The sequence below is a fragment of the Emys orbicularis genome, chromosome 8 (assembly GCF_028017835.1).
Source record: "Emys orbicularis isolate rEmyOrb1 chromosome 8, rEmyOrb1.hap1, whole genome shotgun sequence".
NCBI lineage: Eukaryota > Metazoa > Chordata > Testudines > Emydidae > Emys > Emys orbicularis.
The window spans coordinates 38,833,941-38,851,322 of NC_088690.1; the positions used below are offsets into that span (position 1 = coordinate 38,833,941).

Sequence of the window (17,382 nt, forward strand, 5' to 3'; positions counted from 1 at the left end):
GTCCTCAGACTACCTGTTCAATGTTCTAAGTGCAGCTGCCCTCCCCAAGGTGGCATTGCCAGTGCACGAAGGAGTTGTAAAAACTACTAAGGCCCTGTGACAGACACCCTCCTCCTTGCCCCCATTTCCAAGCAGATGGAAAGAAAATACTACATCCCCGCTAGGGGGTATGAGTATTTTTATACTCACCCTGCCCCAAGCTCACTGGTTGTCGGCAGCCAATGAACATGATGGACAGGGCCAACCAGGATCGACACCTAAGAACAAGGAGGCAAAGAGGCTCGATCTTTTTGGTTGAAAAATTTATTCTACGTCTAGTCTACAGCTGAGAGTGGCCAACCGTCAGGCTTTACTTGGCCATTATGATTATGGACTGCCAAATATTATGGCCAAGTTTGCAGATTTGCTGCCAGAAGAGCCCAGGAAGGAATTCCTGGTTATCCTAGATGAAGGCAGAGCTGTGGCCAGGGCAGCCCTCTAAACAGCCTCAGATGTGGCAGACTCTGCGGCGTGGACCGTAGCTTCAGCCATTTCTGTGAGGCGCGCATCCTGGTTGCAGTCATCAGGCCTATCGATGGAGGTTCAACAATCTATCCAGGTCCTCCCATTCGATGGCCTGGCACTGTTTTCAGAGCAAACAGACAGTAAATTACATGGCCTGAAAGATTCGAGGGTTACCTTGCACTCCCTGGGCCTTTTCATGCCAGGGCCGGCAAGGAAGTGGTTTAAGCCGCAACAGCCACACAGGTTCAGGAGCCAACCTTGATCAGCGCCCTTCTGCAAGAAGGAAAAAGCTATAAGCACTGGCAAGGCCAGCAGCTGACACCCTCAGCTCACTTGAGCTTCACCCGTAACCAACCGGGTAACAAGCAGGCATTTTGAGGGTGCGCGTGAGGGCGACCTTTCTGCCTGTGTCCTAGATCCTGCCTCCCCGCCTGAGCCTCTATAACATTGGACCAGTGGGTCCTCAGCACAGTTGCAGGGGGATATGCCCTCCAGTTTATTTCTATCCCACCCTTCCTCCCCGTCCCTCTTCAGGGACTCTTCTCATGAGCATCTGCTCGCTCAGGAGGTGCAGAGCCTTCTGCAGGTGGGAGCTGTGGAGGAAGTCCCTCTGCACTTGAGGGGGGGAAAGGGTTTTACTCCCGCTATTTTTTTGATCCCAAAAGCCCAGGGGGGTCTACACCCCATCTTCGACCTGTGGAGCCTCAAGTATCTTAAGAAATTGAAGTTCCGCATAGTCTCCTTGGTCTCCATCATTCTTTCCCTGGATCTGGGAGACTGGTACGCCGCTCTCGACCTGAAAGACACTTACTTCCACATATTGATATTTCAGACACAGATGGTTCCTACGTTTCGTAGTTGAGACTGCCCACTACCAATTTGCACTGCTACCTTTTGGCCTAGCAATGGTGCCAAGGGTGTTTATTAAATTCATGTCGGTAGTGGCGGCCTACTTTAGACATCGGGGTATCCAGATCTACCCATACCTCAATGACTGGCTCATCCAGGGCTGCTCCAGGGTCCAGGTCCACCACAGCATTGAGATGTTCCTTTTCAAGCTCTCAGCCTATTGATAAACAAAAATCAACATTGATCCTGGTCCAACGGATAGATTTTTATCGGAGCAGTGCTCGACTCTATCCGAGCCAGAGCATTCCTGTCAGAGGCCAGGTTCAGGGCAATGTCAAATCTGATTGCCAGCATCCCCGCCCATCCGCTCACCATGGTCAGGGTCTGGCTCAGACTATTGGGGTACATGGCAGCATGCACGTACATTGTCCAACGTGCGAGACTCAGGCTGCGTCTCATCCAGTTGTGGCTGGCATTGCTCTATTCCCCAGCCAGACATCACCTAGACAAGGTCATCACGATCCCCCCCCCCAGGGGTACTTACCTTTCTGCCTCTCGGGTGGTCTGACCCAATTCTGGTATTGGAAGGTGTGCCATTTGCGACCCACTGTCTCCCTGATTTCGGATGCGTCCGACCTCGGTTGGGGAGCGCATCTCGGTACACTGCCCCAGCTGTCCGGTCGGATGGTGCAGGTGTTTAGAGGTCGTCAGAATGCTCTTTCAGAAGTAGGGAGCTCCCCGCGTGGGCCTGTTTGCCACCAGACAGAACAGAAAGTGTCATCAGTTTTCTCTTTGAGGCCTCGGCAGAGGCTCACTCTCCGATGTCTTTCTCCTGTCTTGGTCAGGAGACCTGATGATCATCTTCCCACCAATTCTGATCATCAGCAAAGTCCTCTCGAAAAATCAAGATGGACAAGGCACGGGTCATTATGATCGCCCCAGCATGGCCTCACCAGCATTGGTTCGGCGTGCTCATGGACATGGCTGTTGCAGCCCTGTGGCCACTTCCCAGCCTCCCAGACCTACTCTTGCAGGATCATGGTCGACTCCTGCACCCAAACCTCGCCTCTCACCACCTCACAGTTTGGATGCTGCGTGGTTGAATCCAGAGGAACAAGCTTGCTCTGGTCAGGTACAGCAGGTTTTCTTGGAGAGTAGAAAGCCTTCCACCAGAACAACGTACCTGGCAAAGTGGAAGCATTTCTCCTCCTGGGCGTCGGAGTGGAATATTTCCCCGACCCAGTCATCTCTTCAGTCCATCCTGGATTACCTGCTTCACTAAAAGCATCAGGGTTTCTTGCCTTCTCTTTGATCAAGGTGCACCTGGTTGCCATATCAGCCTTCCATCCTCGCATCCACGGTAGATCGGTGTTCTCGCATAAGATGTCAATCAGGTTTCTGAAAGGCTTTGGAAGACTCTTTCCGCTGATCCGGAATCCAGTTCCACAATGGGACCTCAACCTGGTCTTCTCCAGGCTCACGGGTCCGCCCTTTGAGCCTATGACTTGTTCCCTTTCTCATTTATCATGGAAGGTTGCATTCCTTGTATCTATGACCTCGGAGAGATGTCTCTGAAATTAAAGCCCTCACTTCGGAGCCCCCATTTACGGTATTCTACAATGACAAGGTCCAGCTGCAGCCCTATCCGGCCTTCCTGCCAAAGGTGGTGTCGCACATCCATGTTAACCAGGATATCTTCATTCCAGTGTTCTGTCCAAAGCCTCACATGACCAATGAGGAGAGGCGGCTGCACACTCTAGATGTCAGGCGCACCCTGGCTTTCTACCTGGAGCGCATCAAGCCCTTCCACAGATGGACTCTCGCTGAGTTAGATGGGATGCCATTTGAGTAGCTCTCTGCTTTTAGAGAATCATGTTGGACATTTTGTTTTTCTTCCTCAGGCCTGTCTGGTGAGACTGTTGCTCTCCCCATCCCAACTTATTTTAATATGTACATGAGGCCACTAGGAGAGAATTGAAAGTGATATGATGCTGTCAATATTTGGATGACTGGCAGCTAAATCTCCTTTTTGCCCACAATAGTCATTTGTGTTTCCAGTTTTTGGCAGAAATTGAAGATTGAAGTATTCAGTTAGAGCAAGTTGGGTTGGGCTCATCACAGATGCTGGGAGGTAATGGAAAGTGTCTGGGAAGGGCATCAGGAATGGTATCTGCCTCTGTATATGGAAGGGGGATATGTTAATGATTTGTCAAGAAGTTTCACTTTCTAGAGCATCAAATGTGAGTTTAAACTGACAGTAATTAATCCTTGTTTTTTAGAGGTTTGAATATATTCATGGGGGGGGGAAATCCTCAAATGTTGGTATCTGCATAAAAAGTCTGTGACCTAATATCTTCATTTAAGTTTCTTCTTAAAATGAGTAGCTGTTCTTTTTTCATCTTAGAGATGGATCTGCTGTGGAAATTGTTGGCCTGTGTAAATCAACTATTCGTTGGCTGCTGGAGTTGTCAAAGAAAAAAGTGTTTCCTTATCAGGGAGTCAACATAAAAAGGCATGGTAAGCAGGCTTATCTCACAAATGTGTGATCAGTGTAGAACCATGATAATTGAACCAGGGTCAATATTGTCTTGCAATCTGTCTACCTTGTGAACATTTTATTAAACATTATGTTTGGGGAATGGGTGTTCATAAAACTCTGGATAAGGCTAATTGTTGTTTTGCATCTAAGTAGCAAAATCTATGCAAAGCCCACAAAACACACTTTTTTTGTAGAGTATATAACTAAACCTCACTAGCCCAGCTTTCTGCTTCTGTAGGGTACCGATATGGTTATGAATTCACTTGTTAGTTTGAGCTGGTTATGACAGGAGTTATAAGACCTCTTAAGAGTTAAGTGAAAGATTATTTTTTAGTTGTTTGTACTGTATGCTCTTCTCACGATAGTTTCTGGGGAGAATTCAGTACATATTACTGAAACTGAATATGTAAGCTGTTTAAAACCTGTTAACAAAATAATGATTAATCTTGGGAAGCAACTATTTTAACTGTTCCTTTATGCAGTACTACAAAATACAGAAAAAACACTGCCATCAGCATCTGTCATCGTAGATATTTCAGCTTTTATTTAATCATGTAATTGACTCATTTTTCTTTTAAACTTTTTAATCCATGGCTTGAGTGGGACTGTTTATGATTCAGTACTTGATAAAAATTGCTTACAATTTTGATTTATAATGTCTGCAGCTCCTTCCCTGACTTGCTGCCTCAGGTACCACACATAGCTGTGTTCCCAGAGCCCAGTTTGTTTAATTTGTATGCTTCACCCTACTGTTGTAGGTAACTTGAATCACTGACAAGAGCTTAAAGTGCATGCAGCTCCTGATGACCTACACATTTATTTTAAAATTAGCCTTAATTTCCATCCACAATCTCTGGCCTGTCTGCTTGTTTAATTCATGTCAAGGGTTAGTTTCTAGAAATTGCCTACAACATAATACTACAAAAATAGAAATATTGCAGATGGAATCTAACATATGGCTTCAGTTGCCCTTCTGTTTTTTTGCTTTCTTTTGGCTGATTTCTTACAAGTAAAAGATCTTCTACACAACAACCAACTATATTCGTAACATGCTTTTGATAAACCACATAGTTGGGGGAAAAAGCTTTATTGGTGTTACATTCTAAGTCCCTCTAAGCTGCGCAGCTGTGCAGCAGCCTATTAAGCACCTTGCAGGCTCTCAGGGCTGCGGCAGGGAGAGATGCATCTTCCCCCAGCCCTGGACCTGCCACCGACGGGAGAGGCACCCCTCCCCCAACCCCGTACCTGCTGCAGCCAGGGGAGAGGCGCCGCAGCCTGGCCCCGGCCCGGCCCTGCCATGGCCAGGGGAGAGATGCCCTGGCCCAGACCTGCCGCAGCTGGGGGAGAGGCGCCGCAGCCTGGCCCCGGCCCGGACCTGCCATGGCCAGGGGAGAGATGCCCTGGCCCAGACCTGCCGCAGCTGGGGGAGAGGCGCCTCTCTCCCCCCCCACCCCCCAGTCCAGGTGCTGCTGCAGGGAAAGAGAACTAGGGGAAATCCTCTCTCCCTGCCGTAGCCCTGGGGCAGCCTGCACCCCTAGCCCCACCCCAGAGCCCGCACCCACAGCCAGAGCCCTCACCCCAACCCTCAGCCCTGGCCCCACCCCAGAGCCCACAGCCAGAGCCCTCACCCCCCCCTGCACCCCAACCCTCTGCCCCAGCCCTGAGCCCCCTCCCACACTCTGAACCCCTCAGCCCCACTCCCGCCACATGAATTTTGTTATGTGCACCAATGTGGAAGTGATGTGTGACCCATCACCTCCATATTGGTGCACGTAACAAAATTCATTCTGCACGCTTGTGGGAAAAATTAGAGGGAACACTGGTTACATTCCTATGTCCACCCAAAGACTTGTGCCTCCATTTTGTATTTATTTTTGGAATGGCTCTTAGATAAGCAGTGTGTTTACAAATGATTATATGTAGTACATGTAGAAGAAGATCAGGTGTTAAGTGGGATTGTACAAGTTTCAGTCAGTACAGAATTTAAATAAAAGCACAACATTTGATTCCTAACGTTAAAGTATTTTATATACTCTTTTAAGAGACTAAAAACGATTATATATTTGGGCTACCACGGTTTTCCATACCAAACACTTAGTTCTCAAATAAAAAGACTTACTTTCCATCAGCACTGAAAACTCAGCATGGGATCTAAAAGCTAAACAGTCTTCTTTCTAGCTTGTTTTTCGTGATTTGAAGCTAAATTTAAACAGCAGAACTTTTTATTAACTATTCTGTTGGTGATATATTAGCCAGAATAGAATCAAACTAGCTCATCGTTACATGGGCTCTGTAAAGTTAGCCAGAGTAAAAGTAGCGAATGACCTTTTTATTTTAGGTCACTAAAACAAGCAGATATTTGTGTGTGTGTATGTATATGTGTATATATAGATATATAAAAGCAGCTGTTCTGTTGAGTAAGAAGGTGCCATTTTTCTATTATTATTATTTTATTGTGATCTTTGTGTATTATTGTAAACCTAGGAGGCCCACTCATGGACCAGGACCCCTTTGTGCTAGGTGCTGTACAAACACAGAACAAAATACACTTTCTGCACCAAGGAGTTTTATAAAATGAAACATCAGATACAGATAGATGGGAGAGTACAAGGAAACCATGAGATAATATTAGTTAGCATGATGGTTTGTAGTCTCCGCACTTCAGCAGCCTAACAGTTTGAAGGTTTTTGTAGGTACCATGGCAAAGAAGAGTTTCAAGGAGGAATTTGAACATTCTATTGGAATGTATCAAAAAACAAACATATTCCAACTTGGAGAAGAACATGCAGATTTTAGACTATTGAGATGATGTGCAAATCATATTGTTGTTCTCAGACATATTATAGAACAAAGTGTGGAGTGGCAAGCACCTTGTGATAAATTTTTTATAGATTTCCAGAAGGATTTTGATAGCATCCAGAGAGGCAGTCTTTGGAAAATTATGGCATACTATGAAATACCAGCAAAAATAATTAGAATAATCAAGGATCTATATGATAATGTGCCATCAGAGATGGTGACATCATTGGCCAATGGTTTGCAGTGACAACTGGAGTAAAGCAAGAGTGTATTATATCCCCACTGTTTGCACTGGTCATTGGCTATGTTATGAGGAAAGTAGCCACAGAAAGCAATTGAGGAGTTTTATGGACAAATGATAAAGCACAATTGAATGACGCTGGTTTTGCTGATGACATCGTCCTGCTTAGTTCAATACATTGCTTAAAGGAAGAAAAGACCTAGCTTTTGGCAGATACAGCAAAAAGCAAGTTGGTTTGTTCAGCAACAAGGGGAACAGAAAATAAATGGCTATCCATGTACCAAAAGCATTGAATTTGTTCTCCTTAGAATTTCTAATATAAAGTATCAAATGTGGTAAGAAGACAATGATGGGCATATTTAGGACACACTTTAAGGATGTCACCAACACAACGTCTATGTCAAGTGATAATATGGACACTATCTGGAAAGAGAAAAGAGGGCAACCTAGAGAAATGTTACATGGAACAATGGAGAGAGAAGCCAAATCCATCAGCATGAATCTCAGAAACCTGAATAGGCCAGCAAAGATTAAATTAAATGGCGGAAACTGGTGGATGCCCTATGCACCTAAGAGATCAGGAGGATAAAGAAAAGATATATTTGAAGAAGAACAGTGAAGTGGCTTTACAGATGATTACAGGGAGCTCCTCCCAAGCATAAAAGGCAGCATGGGAGAAAGCATAAAAATACTTGTTTGAAAATTTGACAAGTGGGTGACAGAGGCTGGTATTCTGGGGCTGATTGGAGTTGACATTTCAATACTGAATGAGAGATGATAGGGTGGGAGTTGGCCACGAAGGGCCCCAAAAGTGAAAACAAGTATCTTATGTTTGATACAGTAGAGAAGAGGGACCCAGTGGAGAGATGCAAAGAGAGGGGTGACATGGTCAAAGTGACATTGAACCAAATTCAGTAGTACTTACTTCAGCAAAACTCTATTTCCCCTTACCTCAGGATAATCTCCAAGTGGAAAGTTGTGGCCTTGTCCACACCTTTTGCATTGAACACCAAGCAGACCAGATAATCTATCCTTTAGTCAGTTTGCGGTGGGTACCAGTCAGCACTGAAAGGCTTTAAAAGGGATATTTGTGGAGAATAGGAACACCTTTTAGCTTCATTGAACTGAGATTTTTAGAGGGACAAGGGTGGGAAAATGATAAATACTTAACCTTAAGGAGTCTCTTAAACATTGACAGGTATCTATGCTAGTTGTTGTAAAAGAAGTAGTCTGTTGCCATGTCAAAATGTGTCCTGAAAAACTAGAGATTTATTCACAGAGCAGTTTAACAATTGTTATATATAACAGAGGCTACTACTATTAGTTTTCACCTAAGGAGAAAACCCAGCCTAAAAAACCAAGCTGATCTGATGCATTCATAGTTGGTCTATGTTTAAATCACACCCCAGAGGAAGACAGACTAGGCATAAACCGATATAAAACAAGATCTTCTACATCTCATTTTTCAGCAAAAAATACAACATTTACCCCCTCCCAGCCCCTGGCCTTGGATTCACTTAGCTTTTGTCCATCTTGATGCAACAGTTTAAAAAAACCTAAACTATTTTTTAAATTCTCATTAAAAACTAGTTCATAATAACAGTTTAAACACTATTTTCTGGTTAGTCTGAATGAGGCATAACCATGTGCTAGACTGCAAGCTAACTAGTAGAGCCTGGTTTAACTACACCATTTCTTAAAATGGCTACTCCCCATCCAGACTAGCCAGGCAAAACCCTTTGGGCCTGAACCAGTATTAAGCCATGTTTAAAATCTACTCCCCTAATACTGTTTTATTCCCAATATTGATAAGATTTCAGTCCACACTATCTCGGGAAAAGGGAAAAGAATTTCCCACGCCAGCTTTTGAATCTAGATAACCTGGATATCCTTGAAAGCATTTTGGGGGCCATTGGCATAACCTTCAATTTTCACTTTTATACACCTCTACCCCGATATAACGCGACACAATATAACACGAATTCGGATATAACGTGGTAAAGCAGTGCTCCGGGGGGGCTGCACACTCCGGTGGATCAAAGCAAGTTCGATATAACGCGGTTTCACTTATAACGCGGTAAGATTTTTTGGCTCCCGAGGACAGCATTATATCAAGGGAGAGGTGTACTAATCTACACGTTATAATGGCCATTCCTTATTCTACGGCTGCTGATAAAAGTTTCTTAAGACTTCAAGTATGCAAGAGTCAGTAATATTTACAAAACTAAGGAGAGGAGTAGACTTATTGCTAGAAAACAAATCCTGTATATTAACATTTTTCAGGAAAAAAAGAAACCATCACATATGACGAGTGGAACAGGAAGATTCAAGGGCACTTTGAAAAGCTGTTCTTTGTCTCTGAGAACCCAGCAGATCCTAATGAAAAACATCCAAATCTGGTTCACAAGCGTGGCATATACAAGGACAGCTATGGAGCTTCAAGTCCTTGGTGCGATTACCAGCTCAGGCCAAATTTTACTATAGCAATGGTTGTGGTGAGTGGAAAAACATGTTCATAGTCACAGCTCCTTTAACTATTTTGATTGAATTGAACTAAACTTGAGGGGATTCACTTGCATGGGGTAAACCGGGAGGGACCCATTGCTTGGAATACACTTGTATCTTTAATGGAGTAGTGGTGGTTTTTTTTGTTTGTTTGTTTGTTTTAATAAACTTTCAGCATCAGCCCATCTAGAACCTCTTCCAAAGGACTTGCCTAATTATGTTTAGGCCTGCTAACCAATGTGTCATTAGGATAAATATAAAAAGGAACTTCCTGTATTGAAGATGCGTTTGCACGGTGCTACTGAAAATTGCCTTTTTTGTGTTGTTTAATTTCTTTATGGAATTTGTGAGGAGTCCTGATACATTTTATATCTATTATATAATTTTCTTATATAATTTTTTGTAGTTTTCTCCATGAGCATATTGAAAAGTAATAGAAATGTTTGAAATGCACTATGCAGTTTGTTGATTTCATAAAAAATACTAATTTTTTAAATGCAAAGTTCATTGATTAAATCTCTATTATTCTGCCAGGCCCCTGAGATATTCAGTCCTGAGAAAGCTTGGAAAGCTCTTGAGATAGCAGAGGAAAAGCTGCTTGGTCCACTGGGAATGAAAACGTTGGATCCAGAGTAAGCATATTAGAGATCATTATGTGTAGTATGCATAGTTTTAATCATGTAACCAGACTAACAGTAAAAAATTCACTTTGATATGTTTCATTCATTAAGAATACCTCAAGAAATGCACTGGCTAATTACAGTATATAATATATTTATTTTAGTCAAGATTATTTAGCTGTTCTAAAGCCAGTTCAGATTCATTTAGTTATTTACAAAATCACCATTTTATTTACTATTTTGCTCCCATTGGTCATTAAATTTTCAAAAACTTCGAATAAAACTGGCAATACAGTATTAATATTAGTTTGAAAAAAGGCAGCACATAGAATTTTGAGCATAAGTTATGACAGTATTGTGACCAATATACTATAGTTATGGACTGAACATAGAGTTCATAGTATTAATGCAATAGGTCTTGCATAAACTAACAACTGAAGAATATTAATGCTATAATTATCTTGTTAGGGCAACGATATAATGGTCCTTCCTTACTGTCTCCCTTGTGCTGTGCTGAGTACCATCTAACCATGTGAATTCATATTATTTTGAGTTATTTCTCTAATGCATTGCATAAATTTTATTTAACTTGTTGCCTTGTCTAAATCCTTTACTTTCTTACAGTGATATGGTTTACTGTGGAGTATATGATAATGCCCTGGACAGTGACCACTACAATGTTGCCAAAGGTTTTAATTACCATCAAGGACCTGTAAGCTCTAAAATTCCTGAGTTTCACATTAAATTAAAGTCAGTTGATATCTCAAATTGATAGCTATTCTATTATCTCTTATATCTTTTTGTTTAGGAATGGCTCTGGCCTATTGGATATTTCCTTCGTGCAAAGTTGTACTTTTCCAGGTTAATTGGTCCAGAGATGTACGCAAAGACTGTGGTTTTGATTAAGAATGTTCTCTCTCGCCATTATGTTCATCTTGAGAGGTAGGTCATCATACAGTTAAAATATTAATCCAAACTAGTGGTGTCCAATGTCCAGTTGCATATAAAAGATATAGAGACACACAAACTTTCTTCAAAAAATGTTTTTGAGCATTTAAGACCTACAAAATAAGCACCAGTGATTTGGTGTTTTCTGAGTGTAAAAGTCACCACTATACAGTGTGCCATTTAAATCCTACATCAGCCTTCAAAATAGGCTAAACATTACTGCTTTTTTTTATCTGAAATATTTAATATCTGCCCTATCACAAAGTGAGAGCAATTTTAAAATCAGTCATGGAGAAGAATAAATAGAAAATATTTATTAAGAGAAAACAGAATTTGAGGTCTAAATTGCAAGACTACTTACAAAAAATGTGATGCAGAAGAAAAAATATGGATGTGTACTTTCAAAACTGCTCGAGCTATATTTTTCAACAGTCTGAGGGCTGATCACAACAGGTTAAATAATGTAAGGAAATAACCGTTAAATTGTATAAAATGGGATTACATAACTTCTGAAGTTGATTGGGTAGGTCACGTGAATGTGCCAATTAATCATTACTATAGAACTGCATTTCAGAAACTCATCACTTCACTGCACAATGGAAATATTACTTCATTAAGAAAACAAAGGCATTTACTCTCCTACAGTGCATATGGCCTTCTCTAATCTTTCCCCTGGTCTTTTATTCTCTTGTCCGCTCTTTAGTCCTTCCCTGTTCTTCCTGCAATGTTTTTTCTCTATACACTTCTTCTTCTCCACTATAATTCTGAATAATTCCCATTTTCACCCCTCGCAAAGCATTTCTAGATATACAGCGATCCTTCAATATGCCACCCACCCAGTTTAATGGGTGGGAGACTTGATTGGACCTGCAACATTCTGGACAGTTTTAGAATAAAATGGGGGGAGTGTTCTCCCTCCCCATGTGTGCTCTGCCACCCATTGGCCAGCCAGAGGGAGATGGGAGTTAACTGACTCCTTGCTCCCGACCATTATCAATTCAAACCCTTGCATGGGGTTTCTCAAGCCTCTTACTCCATTTTATTTGAACCCACTCTTCCTTCCTGTAGTTATATAGAAGCATATAGTAGTATAAGAACTGTGTTTGAGGATCCTGTGGGTCTGACCAATTGCCTGTGTTAGGGAGAAGGAAGCAATTTTTCACATTGGGGCCAAATTAGCTGAGGCCTAGGAAGTTTTTTTTCATAGCATCATGATGGCAGTTAGGTTACATAGGAATAGCACCTAAAAAATCTAATATTAGGAATTTGTAGGAATGGTTAATTCATCATAGTTTACGGCTAGCGTCCAGTGCAGATGAAAGGCCAAAAGGACCAGCACCATCCTCAACCTCAAAATCCAATGACCAAACAAAAAGTAGAATTGGTAGTGCCGAAACTTGTGGCCTTGGGATGTCTATGATGGGCAATCTATAGTTTTATTTTCCTGTGTTATCGTTAATGTCTAAAAGCAGCTCTCAACATTTCCTTTGGTTCTCAGATACTTTATTTCAGGGGTCGGCAACCTACGGTACGCGTGCCAAAGTTGGCATGCGAGCCGATTTTTCCTGGCACGCGGTGTGGGCTGAGCCGCCCACTCTGGAGTTCCCTGCCGGCTCCTGCGGGACCCGCTGCGGGTTCAACTCAGCACCCGCTGCTGGCCTGGGGGGAAGGAACCCCAAGCTGGCAGCGGGCTGAGACCCCAGCTGGCAGGAGCCGCTGGTGAAAATCCCAGAGCTGCGGTGGGCTGAGCCGCTCAGCCCGCCCCGCTCTGGAGTTCCCGCTGCCGGCTCCTGCCAGTTGGGGTCCCGCCGCGGGTCCAACTCAGCACCCGCTGCCGGCCTGGGTGAAGGAACCCCAGGCTGGTAGCGGGCTGAGACCTCAGCTGGCAGGAGCTGGGGGCAGAAACCCCAGAGTGGCGGCAGGCCGAGCCAGTCGCTGCTCTAGGGTTCTGGCTGCTGGCCCCTCGCCAGCAGGGGTCCCTACCGCGCAGCTCCACTCACCTTGCTTCCGGTTGGAGGCTCCCTTGCAGGCAGGGTCCAGGCCTCCAGCCCTGCTCAGGCCTACCAGCCACCTACTCCACTCACCTCAGCTTCCAATCTTGGTTTCCAGCCCTTGCTCAGCCTGCTTTCGGGCCTGGAGTCCCAGCAGGCCACCCTGGGATCTGCTCCTGGCCTTGGATCAGTCCTTTTCAGCCTCCCTGCTGTGGCCCACTGTCCCCAGCCTGGGACAGTGAGGGTTGCACGCCAGGCAAGAGAGGGTGCAGCTCAGCACCCCATCTTAAAATTGCTTATCTTAGACCACACTGCCTTGGACCTTGTGCCTGCCTTCTATTGCCATTTTTTTTCCCATTGAGAGTTGAAGGGAACATTTGACAAAATGGCAGCTCCTAAGAAAGCAAAGCTAGATGTCCGATCATTTCAGCCTGCTTGGACAGATGCATTTGGATTTATTGAAAAGAAGTGCTATTTGTGCTTTCTGTTATGAAAGTGTTGTTTGTCGCACATCAAGTGTTCGACGACATTTTGAAACGAAGCACGAGAAAACCTTTCTTGATGAAGCAGACAAGACTGAATCAATCAAAAAGGCAGTAGCAGCCTATGAGAAGCAAAGCAGTGTTTTTAAAAGCTTAAGTGTAAGTAAAAATCAAGCTACAGAAGGAAGTTACAAGATTGCACAGTGCATTGCAAAAAACGGAAAGCCGTTTACAGATGGGGAATATATAAAAAAATTTTCTCAGCCGTTCAGAGATTTTATTCAATTATTTGCCAAATAAAGATACAATCATATCTAGAATAAAAGAACTGCCCGTCTCTGCCAGAACAGTTGAGAGACGCATAAGTGAAATGGCAGAAAACATTAAGGAAAAGCAGACGACTGCATTGAAAGACACAGCAGTGTTTAGTGTTGCAGTTGATGAGAGCGTGGATACAAATGACGTTCCACGTTTGGCAATTGTTGCAAGATACTTTGCTTCCGATGAAATCCAAGAGGAACTTTGTTGCCTAAAATCCCTGCATGGCACAACAAAGGGGGAAGATATACTGGAAAGTTTTGTAAACCTTTTTGAAGAACGAGGAGTTGACATCAGAAAAATATTTTGTGTGACAACAGATGGTGCTCCTGCCATGGTTGGAAAACAGAAGGGATTTGTAAAGTGACTTGAAGATCAAATTGGCCATCCAACAGTCAAATTTCACTGTATCATCCATCAAGAAAACCTGTGTGCAAAAATTTCTAATTCAGAGCTTAATAATGTGATGAATACAGTGGTGCGAATTGTGAATTTCCTTGTTGCTCGATCTGCTTTGACTCAGACAATTTCAAGCACTGCTAGAAGAGATGGACAGTGCTTATAATGACATCCCACTTCACAGCAACATTCGGTGGCTAAGTCGTGGCAAGGTTTTGATGCGCTTTGTAAACTGTTTTGAGGCAATCAAGGCCTTTTTGTCGGAAAAAGAACAAAACTACCCCGAACTGGATGATGACTAATGGCTGTGTAAGCTCATGTTCCTAACTGATATCACTGCTCACCTGAACGAACTCAACCTCTGTCTCCAGGGTGCAGGGCAAACAGTTCTGGATCTTTATGAAGCCTGGAAAGCATTTGTAGTGAAACTAGCAGTTTTTTCTAGGGATATTCAAACTTCTACTTTCTGCTACTTCCAACACATAAAAGAGCTATAGACACGTTGCACTGTCAGTGTCGATGAGATTGGAAAGTACATGCAAGAACTGGAATCAGAATTTTCTGACAGATTTCAAGATTTCCAGCGATTTGGCCCAATGCTTTCTTTTCTAATTAAACCTGAAAAGTTCAACGAAAGCGACTTGGATTTGTCTGTATTTCAGTGGATGGGTGTTGAAGATTTCGAAATGCAACTCACTCAGTTAAAAAGCTCAGAATTGTGGACATCAAAGTTTGTGGATCTGTGGAACGCACTTGAAGCTACCGAGAGAGATCATGGGGCCTCTATTCTGACCTGCTGGACGTCCCTGCCAGTGAAATTTAACTGTTTGAAGAAAATTGCATTTGCAATGCTTTCAGCATTTGGATCCACATACCTGTGTGAACAGGTATTTTCACACTTGAAATCTGTCCTCTGTCCCTCTCGAAGCCGGTTAACAACTGATCACTCAGAAGCCTGTGTGCAGTTTAAAGTATCCAAATACGTGCCAGATATTGGAAAACTCAGCAAGGAAAAGCAAGGGCAAGGATCACACTAAACTGATAAGATCTGCATTTTAATTTAATTTTAAATAAAGCTTCTGAAACGTTTTGAAAACCTTGTTTACTTTAAATATAACAGTAGTTTGGTTATATATTATAGACTTATAGAGAGACCTTCTAAAAAGCGTTAAAATGTATTACCGGAACGCGAAGCCTTAAATTAGAGTGTATAAATGAAGATTCGGTACACCACTGCTGAAAGGTTGCCGACCCCTGCTTTATTTCATTCAGTTAATGAAAAACTGAAGGGAGAAGTGAAAAATAGAAGTTTATTTAAAACAACTAGACTTACCATTTAATTTGGAAATCTTATAACAGCTTGAAATACACTTTCATAAATAGCATGGATAAAAACACCAGTCAGGCTAGTAAGAACCTTATGTGCATGCACAAAATCATGCTGATGGTATTATTTCAGTCGCACTGCAAAGATAATCTGTACTTCTCAGGTTATTGAAGGCTCCCCCGCCTGGAGTCTCAGGAAGCTCCTGCAACATACGCATGTTTTAGTATTACCGTGTACCTTGTCATATGTTAATGCTCTCTTATTTTTATTTCATTGTGTTTGGCATTTCTTCTTTTGTACACTTGGCTTAATTGACTCATACTTTTAAAACATGTTAGAAGTATAATCCTACAAGAGAAATGTTCTTTTAATTTGTTATGAAATATAGTATTAATCATATTTTACACTGGGATTTTTTAATTTTTTTTTTTTTTTTTTTTTTTTTTTTGGTCAGGTCATCCTGGAAGGGGCTTCCAGAGCTGACAAATGAAAATGGGCAATATTGTCCTTTCAGCTGTGAATCACAAGCCTGGTCAATTGCTGTTATCCTTGAGGTTCTTTATGATTTGTAAAAGTTGGCTTTAATTACTTGGTAAAATTTGCTATGTACTTGTATTCAAAAGGTACAAATGAACAGTTTGCTCATACTGTAGTGAAAATGTTTTGCACAGTCACTTAAATAACTATGGTCTGATTTTTTTTCAAAGGTGCTTAGTATCTGTATCTCCCATTCACAGAAGAGGTATTTAAGAGTGCTGCTCAGCACTTCTGAAAATCAGGTCATTAGTATGAATATATATACACTTGATACAGAAAAGCTTATAAAGCAGCAACTTGGAGAATGTACACAAATGCATTTAAAATAGCTTTTGATTTGTAGACATACTAAATTAAACTATATCCTGTATAGCAAGATGTTAGAAGAATAGTCTAGTTCCAAATTAGAATATGAATGCCAAGTGGTTCCAAAAATCTGAGTTTAAACTCATGGGGTTCTCTTTTCCATATTTTCTCTTAGTCAGTAGATGCTATGCACGCTCATCATGGGGGAGAATAGATTGTACAGGTATAGGTAGTATGATGTGTTTTCTGCCACAGTCATGCATTTCATAGATTGCACTTTCATTAGTGTTTTGTCCCTCTGTGATGAACTGTGTGGCTTTTCCTAACAATTTCTTCTCTTCCATGTTCAACTGAACACTCCATTAAAAAAATAAAGTTTTCACTCTTTACAGATAATGGTAGTAAATTAATATCTTCACAAACTTTAAATGAAATTTGAAGACTGTAATTCTGAGCAATGACGTGGATGTATCCTGTGTGAGATACTTTATAGGTTATTTTTTGTGTTGTGGACCGTATGGCCAAATTGTATTTCTTGAATTTAATTTGGTTTAAAATAATGTACATCTGTCAACAAATTTGTTCCACCAGTAGGAAACCAGAAGAAACACTTTATCATGCAATGGCCTGTACATGTATCAGGTGAGGTCAAAGGATCCAGGAGCCCACAGGTTGGGTGCTGACTTAATGATGAATTTGAAAGAATTGTAAATTTATTTCAGCCGTTGCTTCGAGTAGTCTTCTTCCCTGGGGGGTGAAATTCTGGCTCTACTGAAGTCAATTGAAAAACTCCTTTTGACTTCAGCGGGGTCAGGGTTTCACCCCAGTTGCAGAAAGGGGGCAGTCTGATTCCAAAGTCTTCGGATGCGATGCTAATAAGAGCAAGGGTACTGACAGCTGCCTGTTGCTATTCTTCCCTTGAATGTTACTTCCATAAAAGCATTTGTTCTGTAATATATAGACACACAAATACCTTTACCTGATCTCAATCCAACCTTTTCAAAAATTTGGGTACAT

At 42.3% G+C, this 17,382-nt stretch overlaps 1 protein-coding gene across 1 annotated transcript in view; it reads left to right on the forward strand.

Annotated features, from left to right (window-relative positions):
* The window catches only part of AGL (amylo-alpha-1, 6-glucosidase, 4-alpha-glucanotransferase), a 59,951-nt gene extending 43,857 nt beyond the window's left edge, over positions 1-16,094 (forward strand). The window contains exons 29-34 of the mRNA XM_065408828.1: positions 3,758-3,870; positions 9,216-9,427; positions 9,972-10,069; positions 10,682-10,769; positions 10,866-10,999; positions 15,977-16,094. Of these exons, the coding sequence (XP_065264900.1) occupies positions 3,758-3,870; positions 9,216-9,427; positions 9,972-10,069; positions 10,682-10,769; positions 10,866-10,999; positions 15,977-16,094 (763 nt within the window). The remainder of the gene's footprint in view (positions 1-3,757; positions 3,871-9,215; positions 9,428-9,971; positions 10,070-10,681; positions 10,770-10,865; positions 11,000-15,976) is intronic.
* Positions 16,095-17,382: the final 1,288 nt, after the last annotated feature.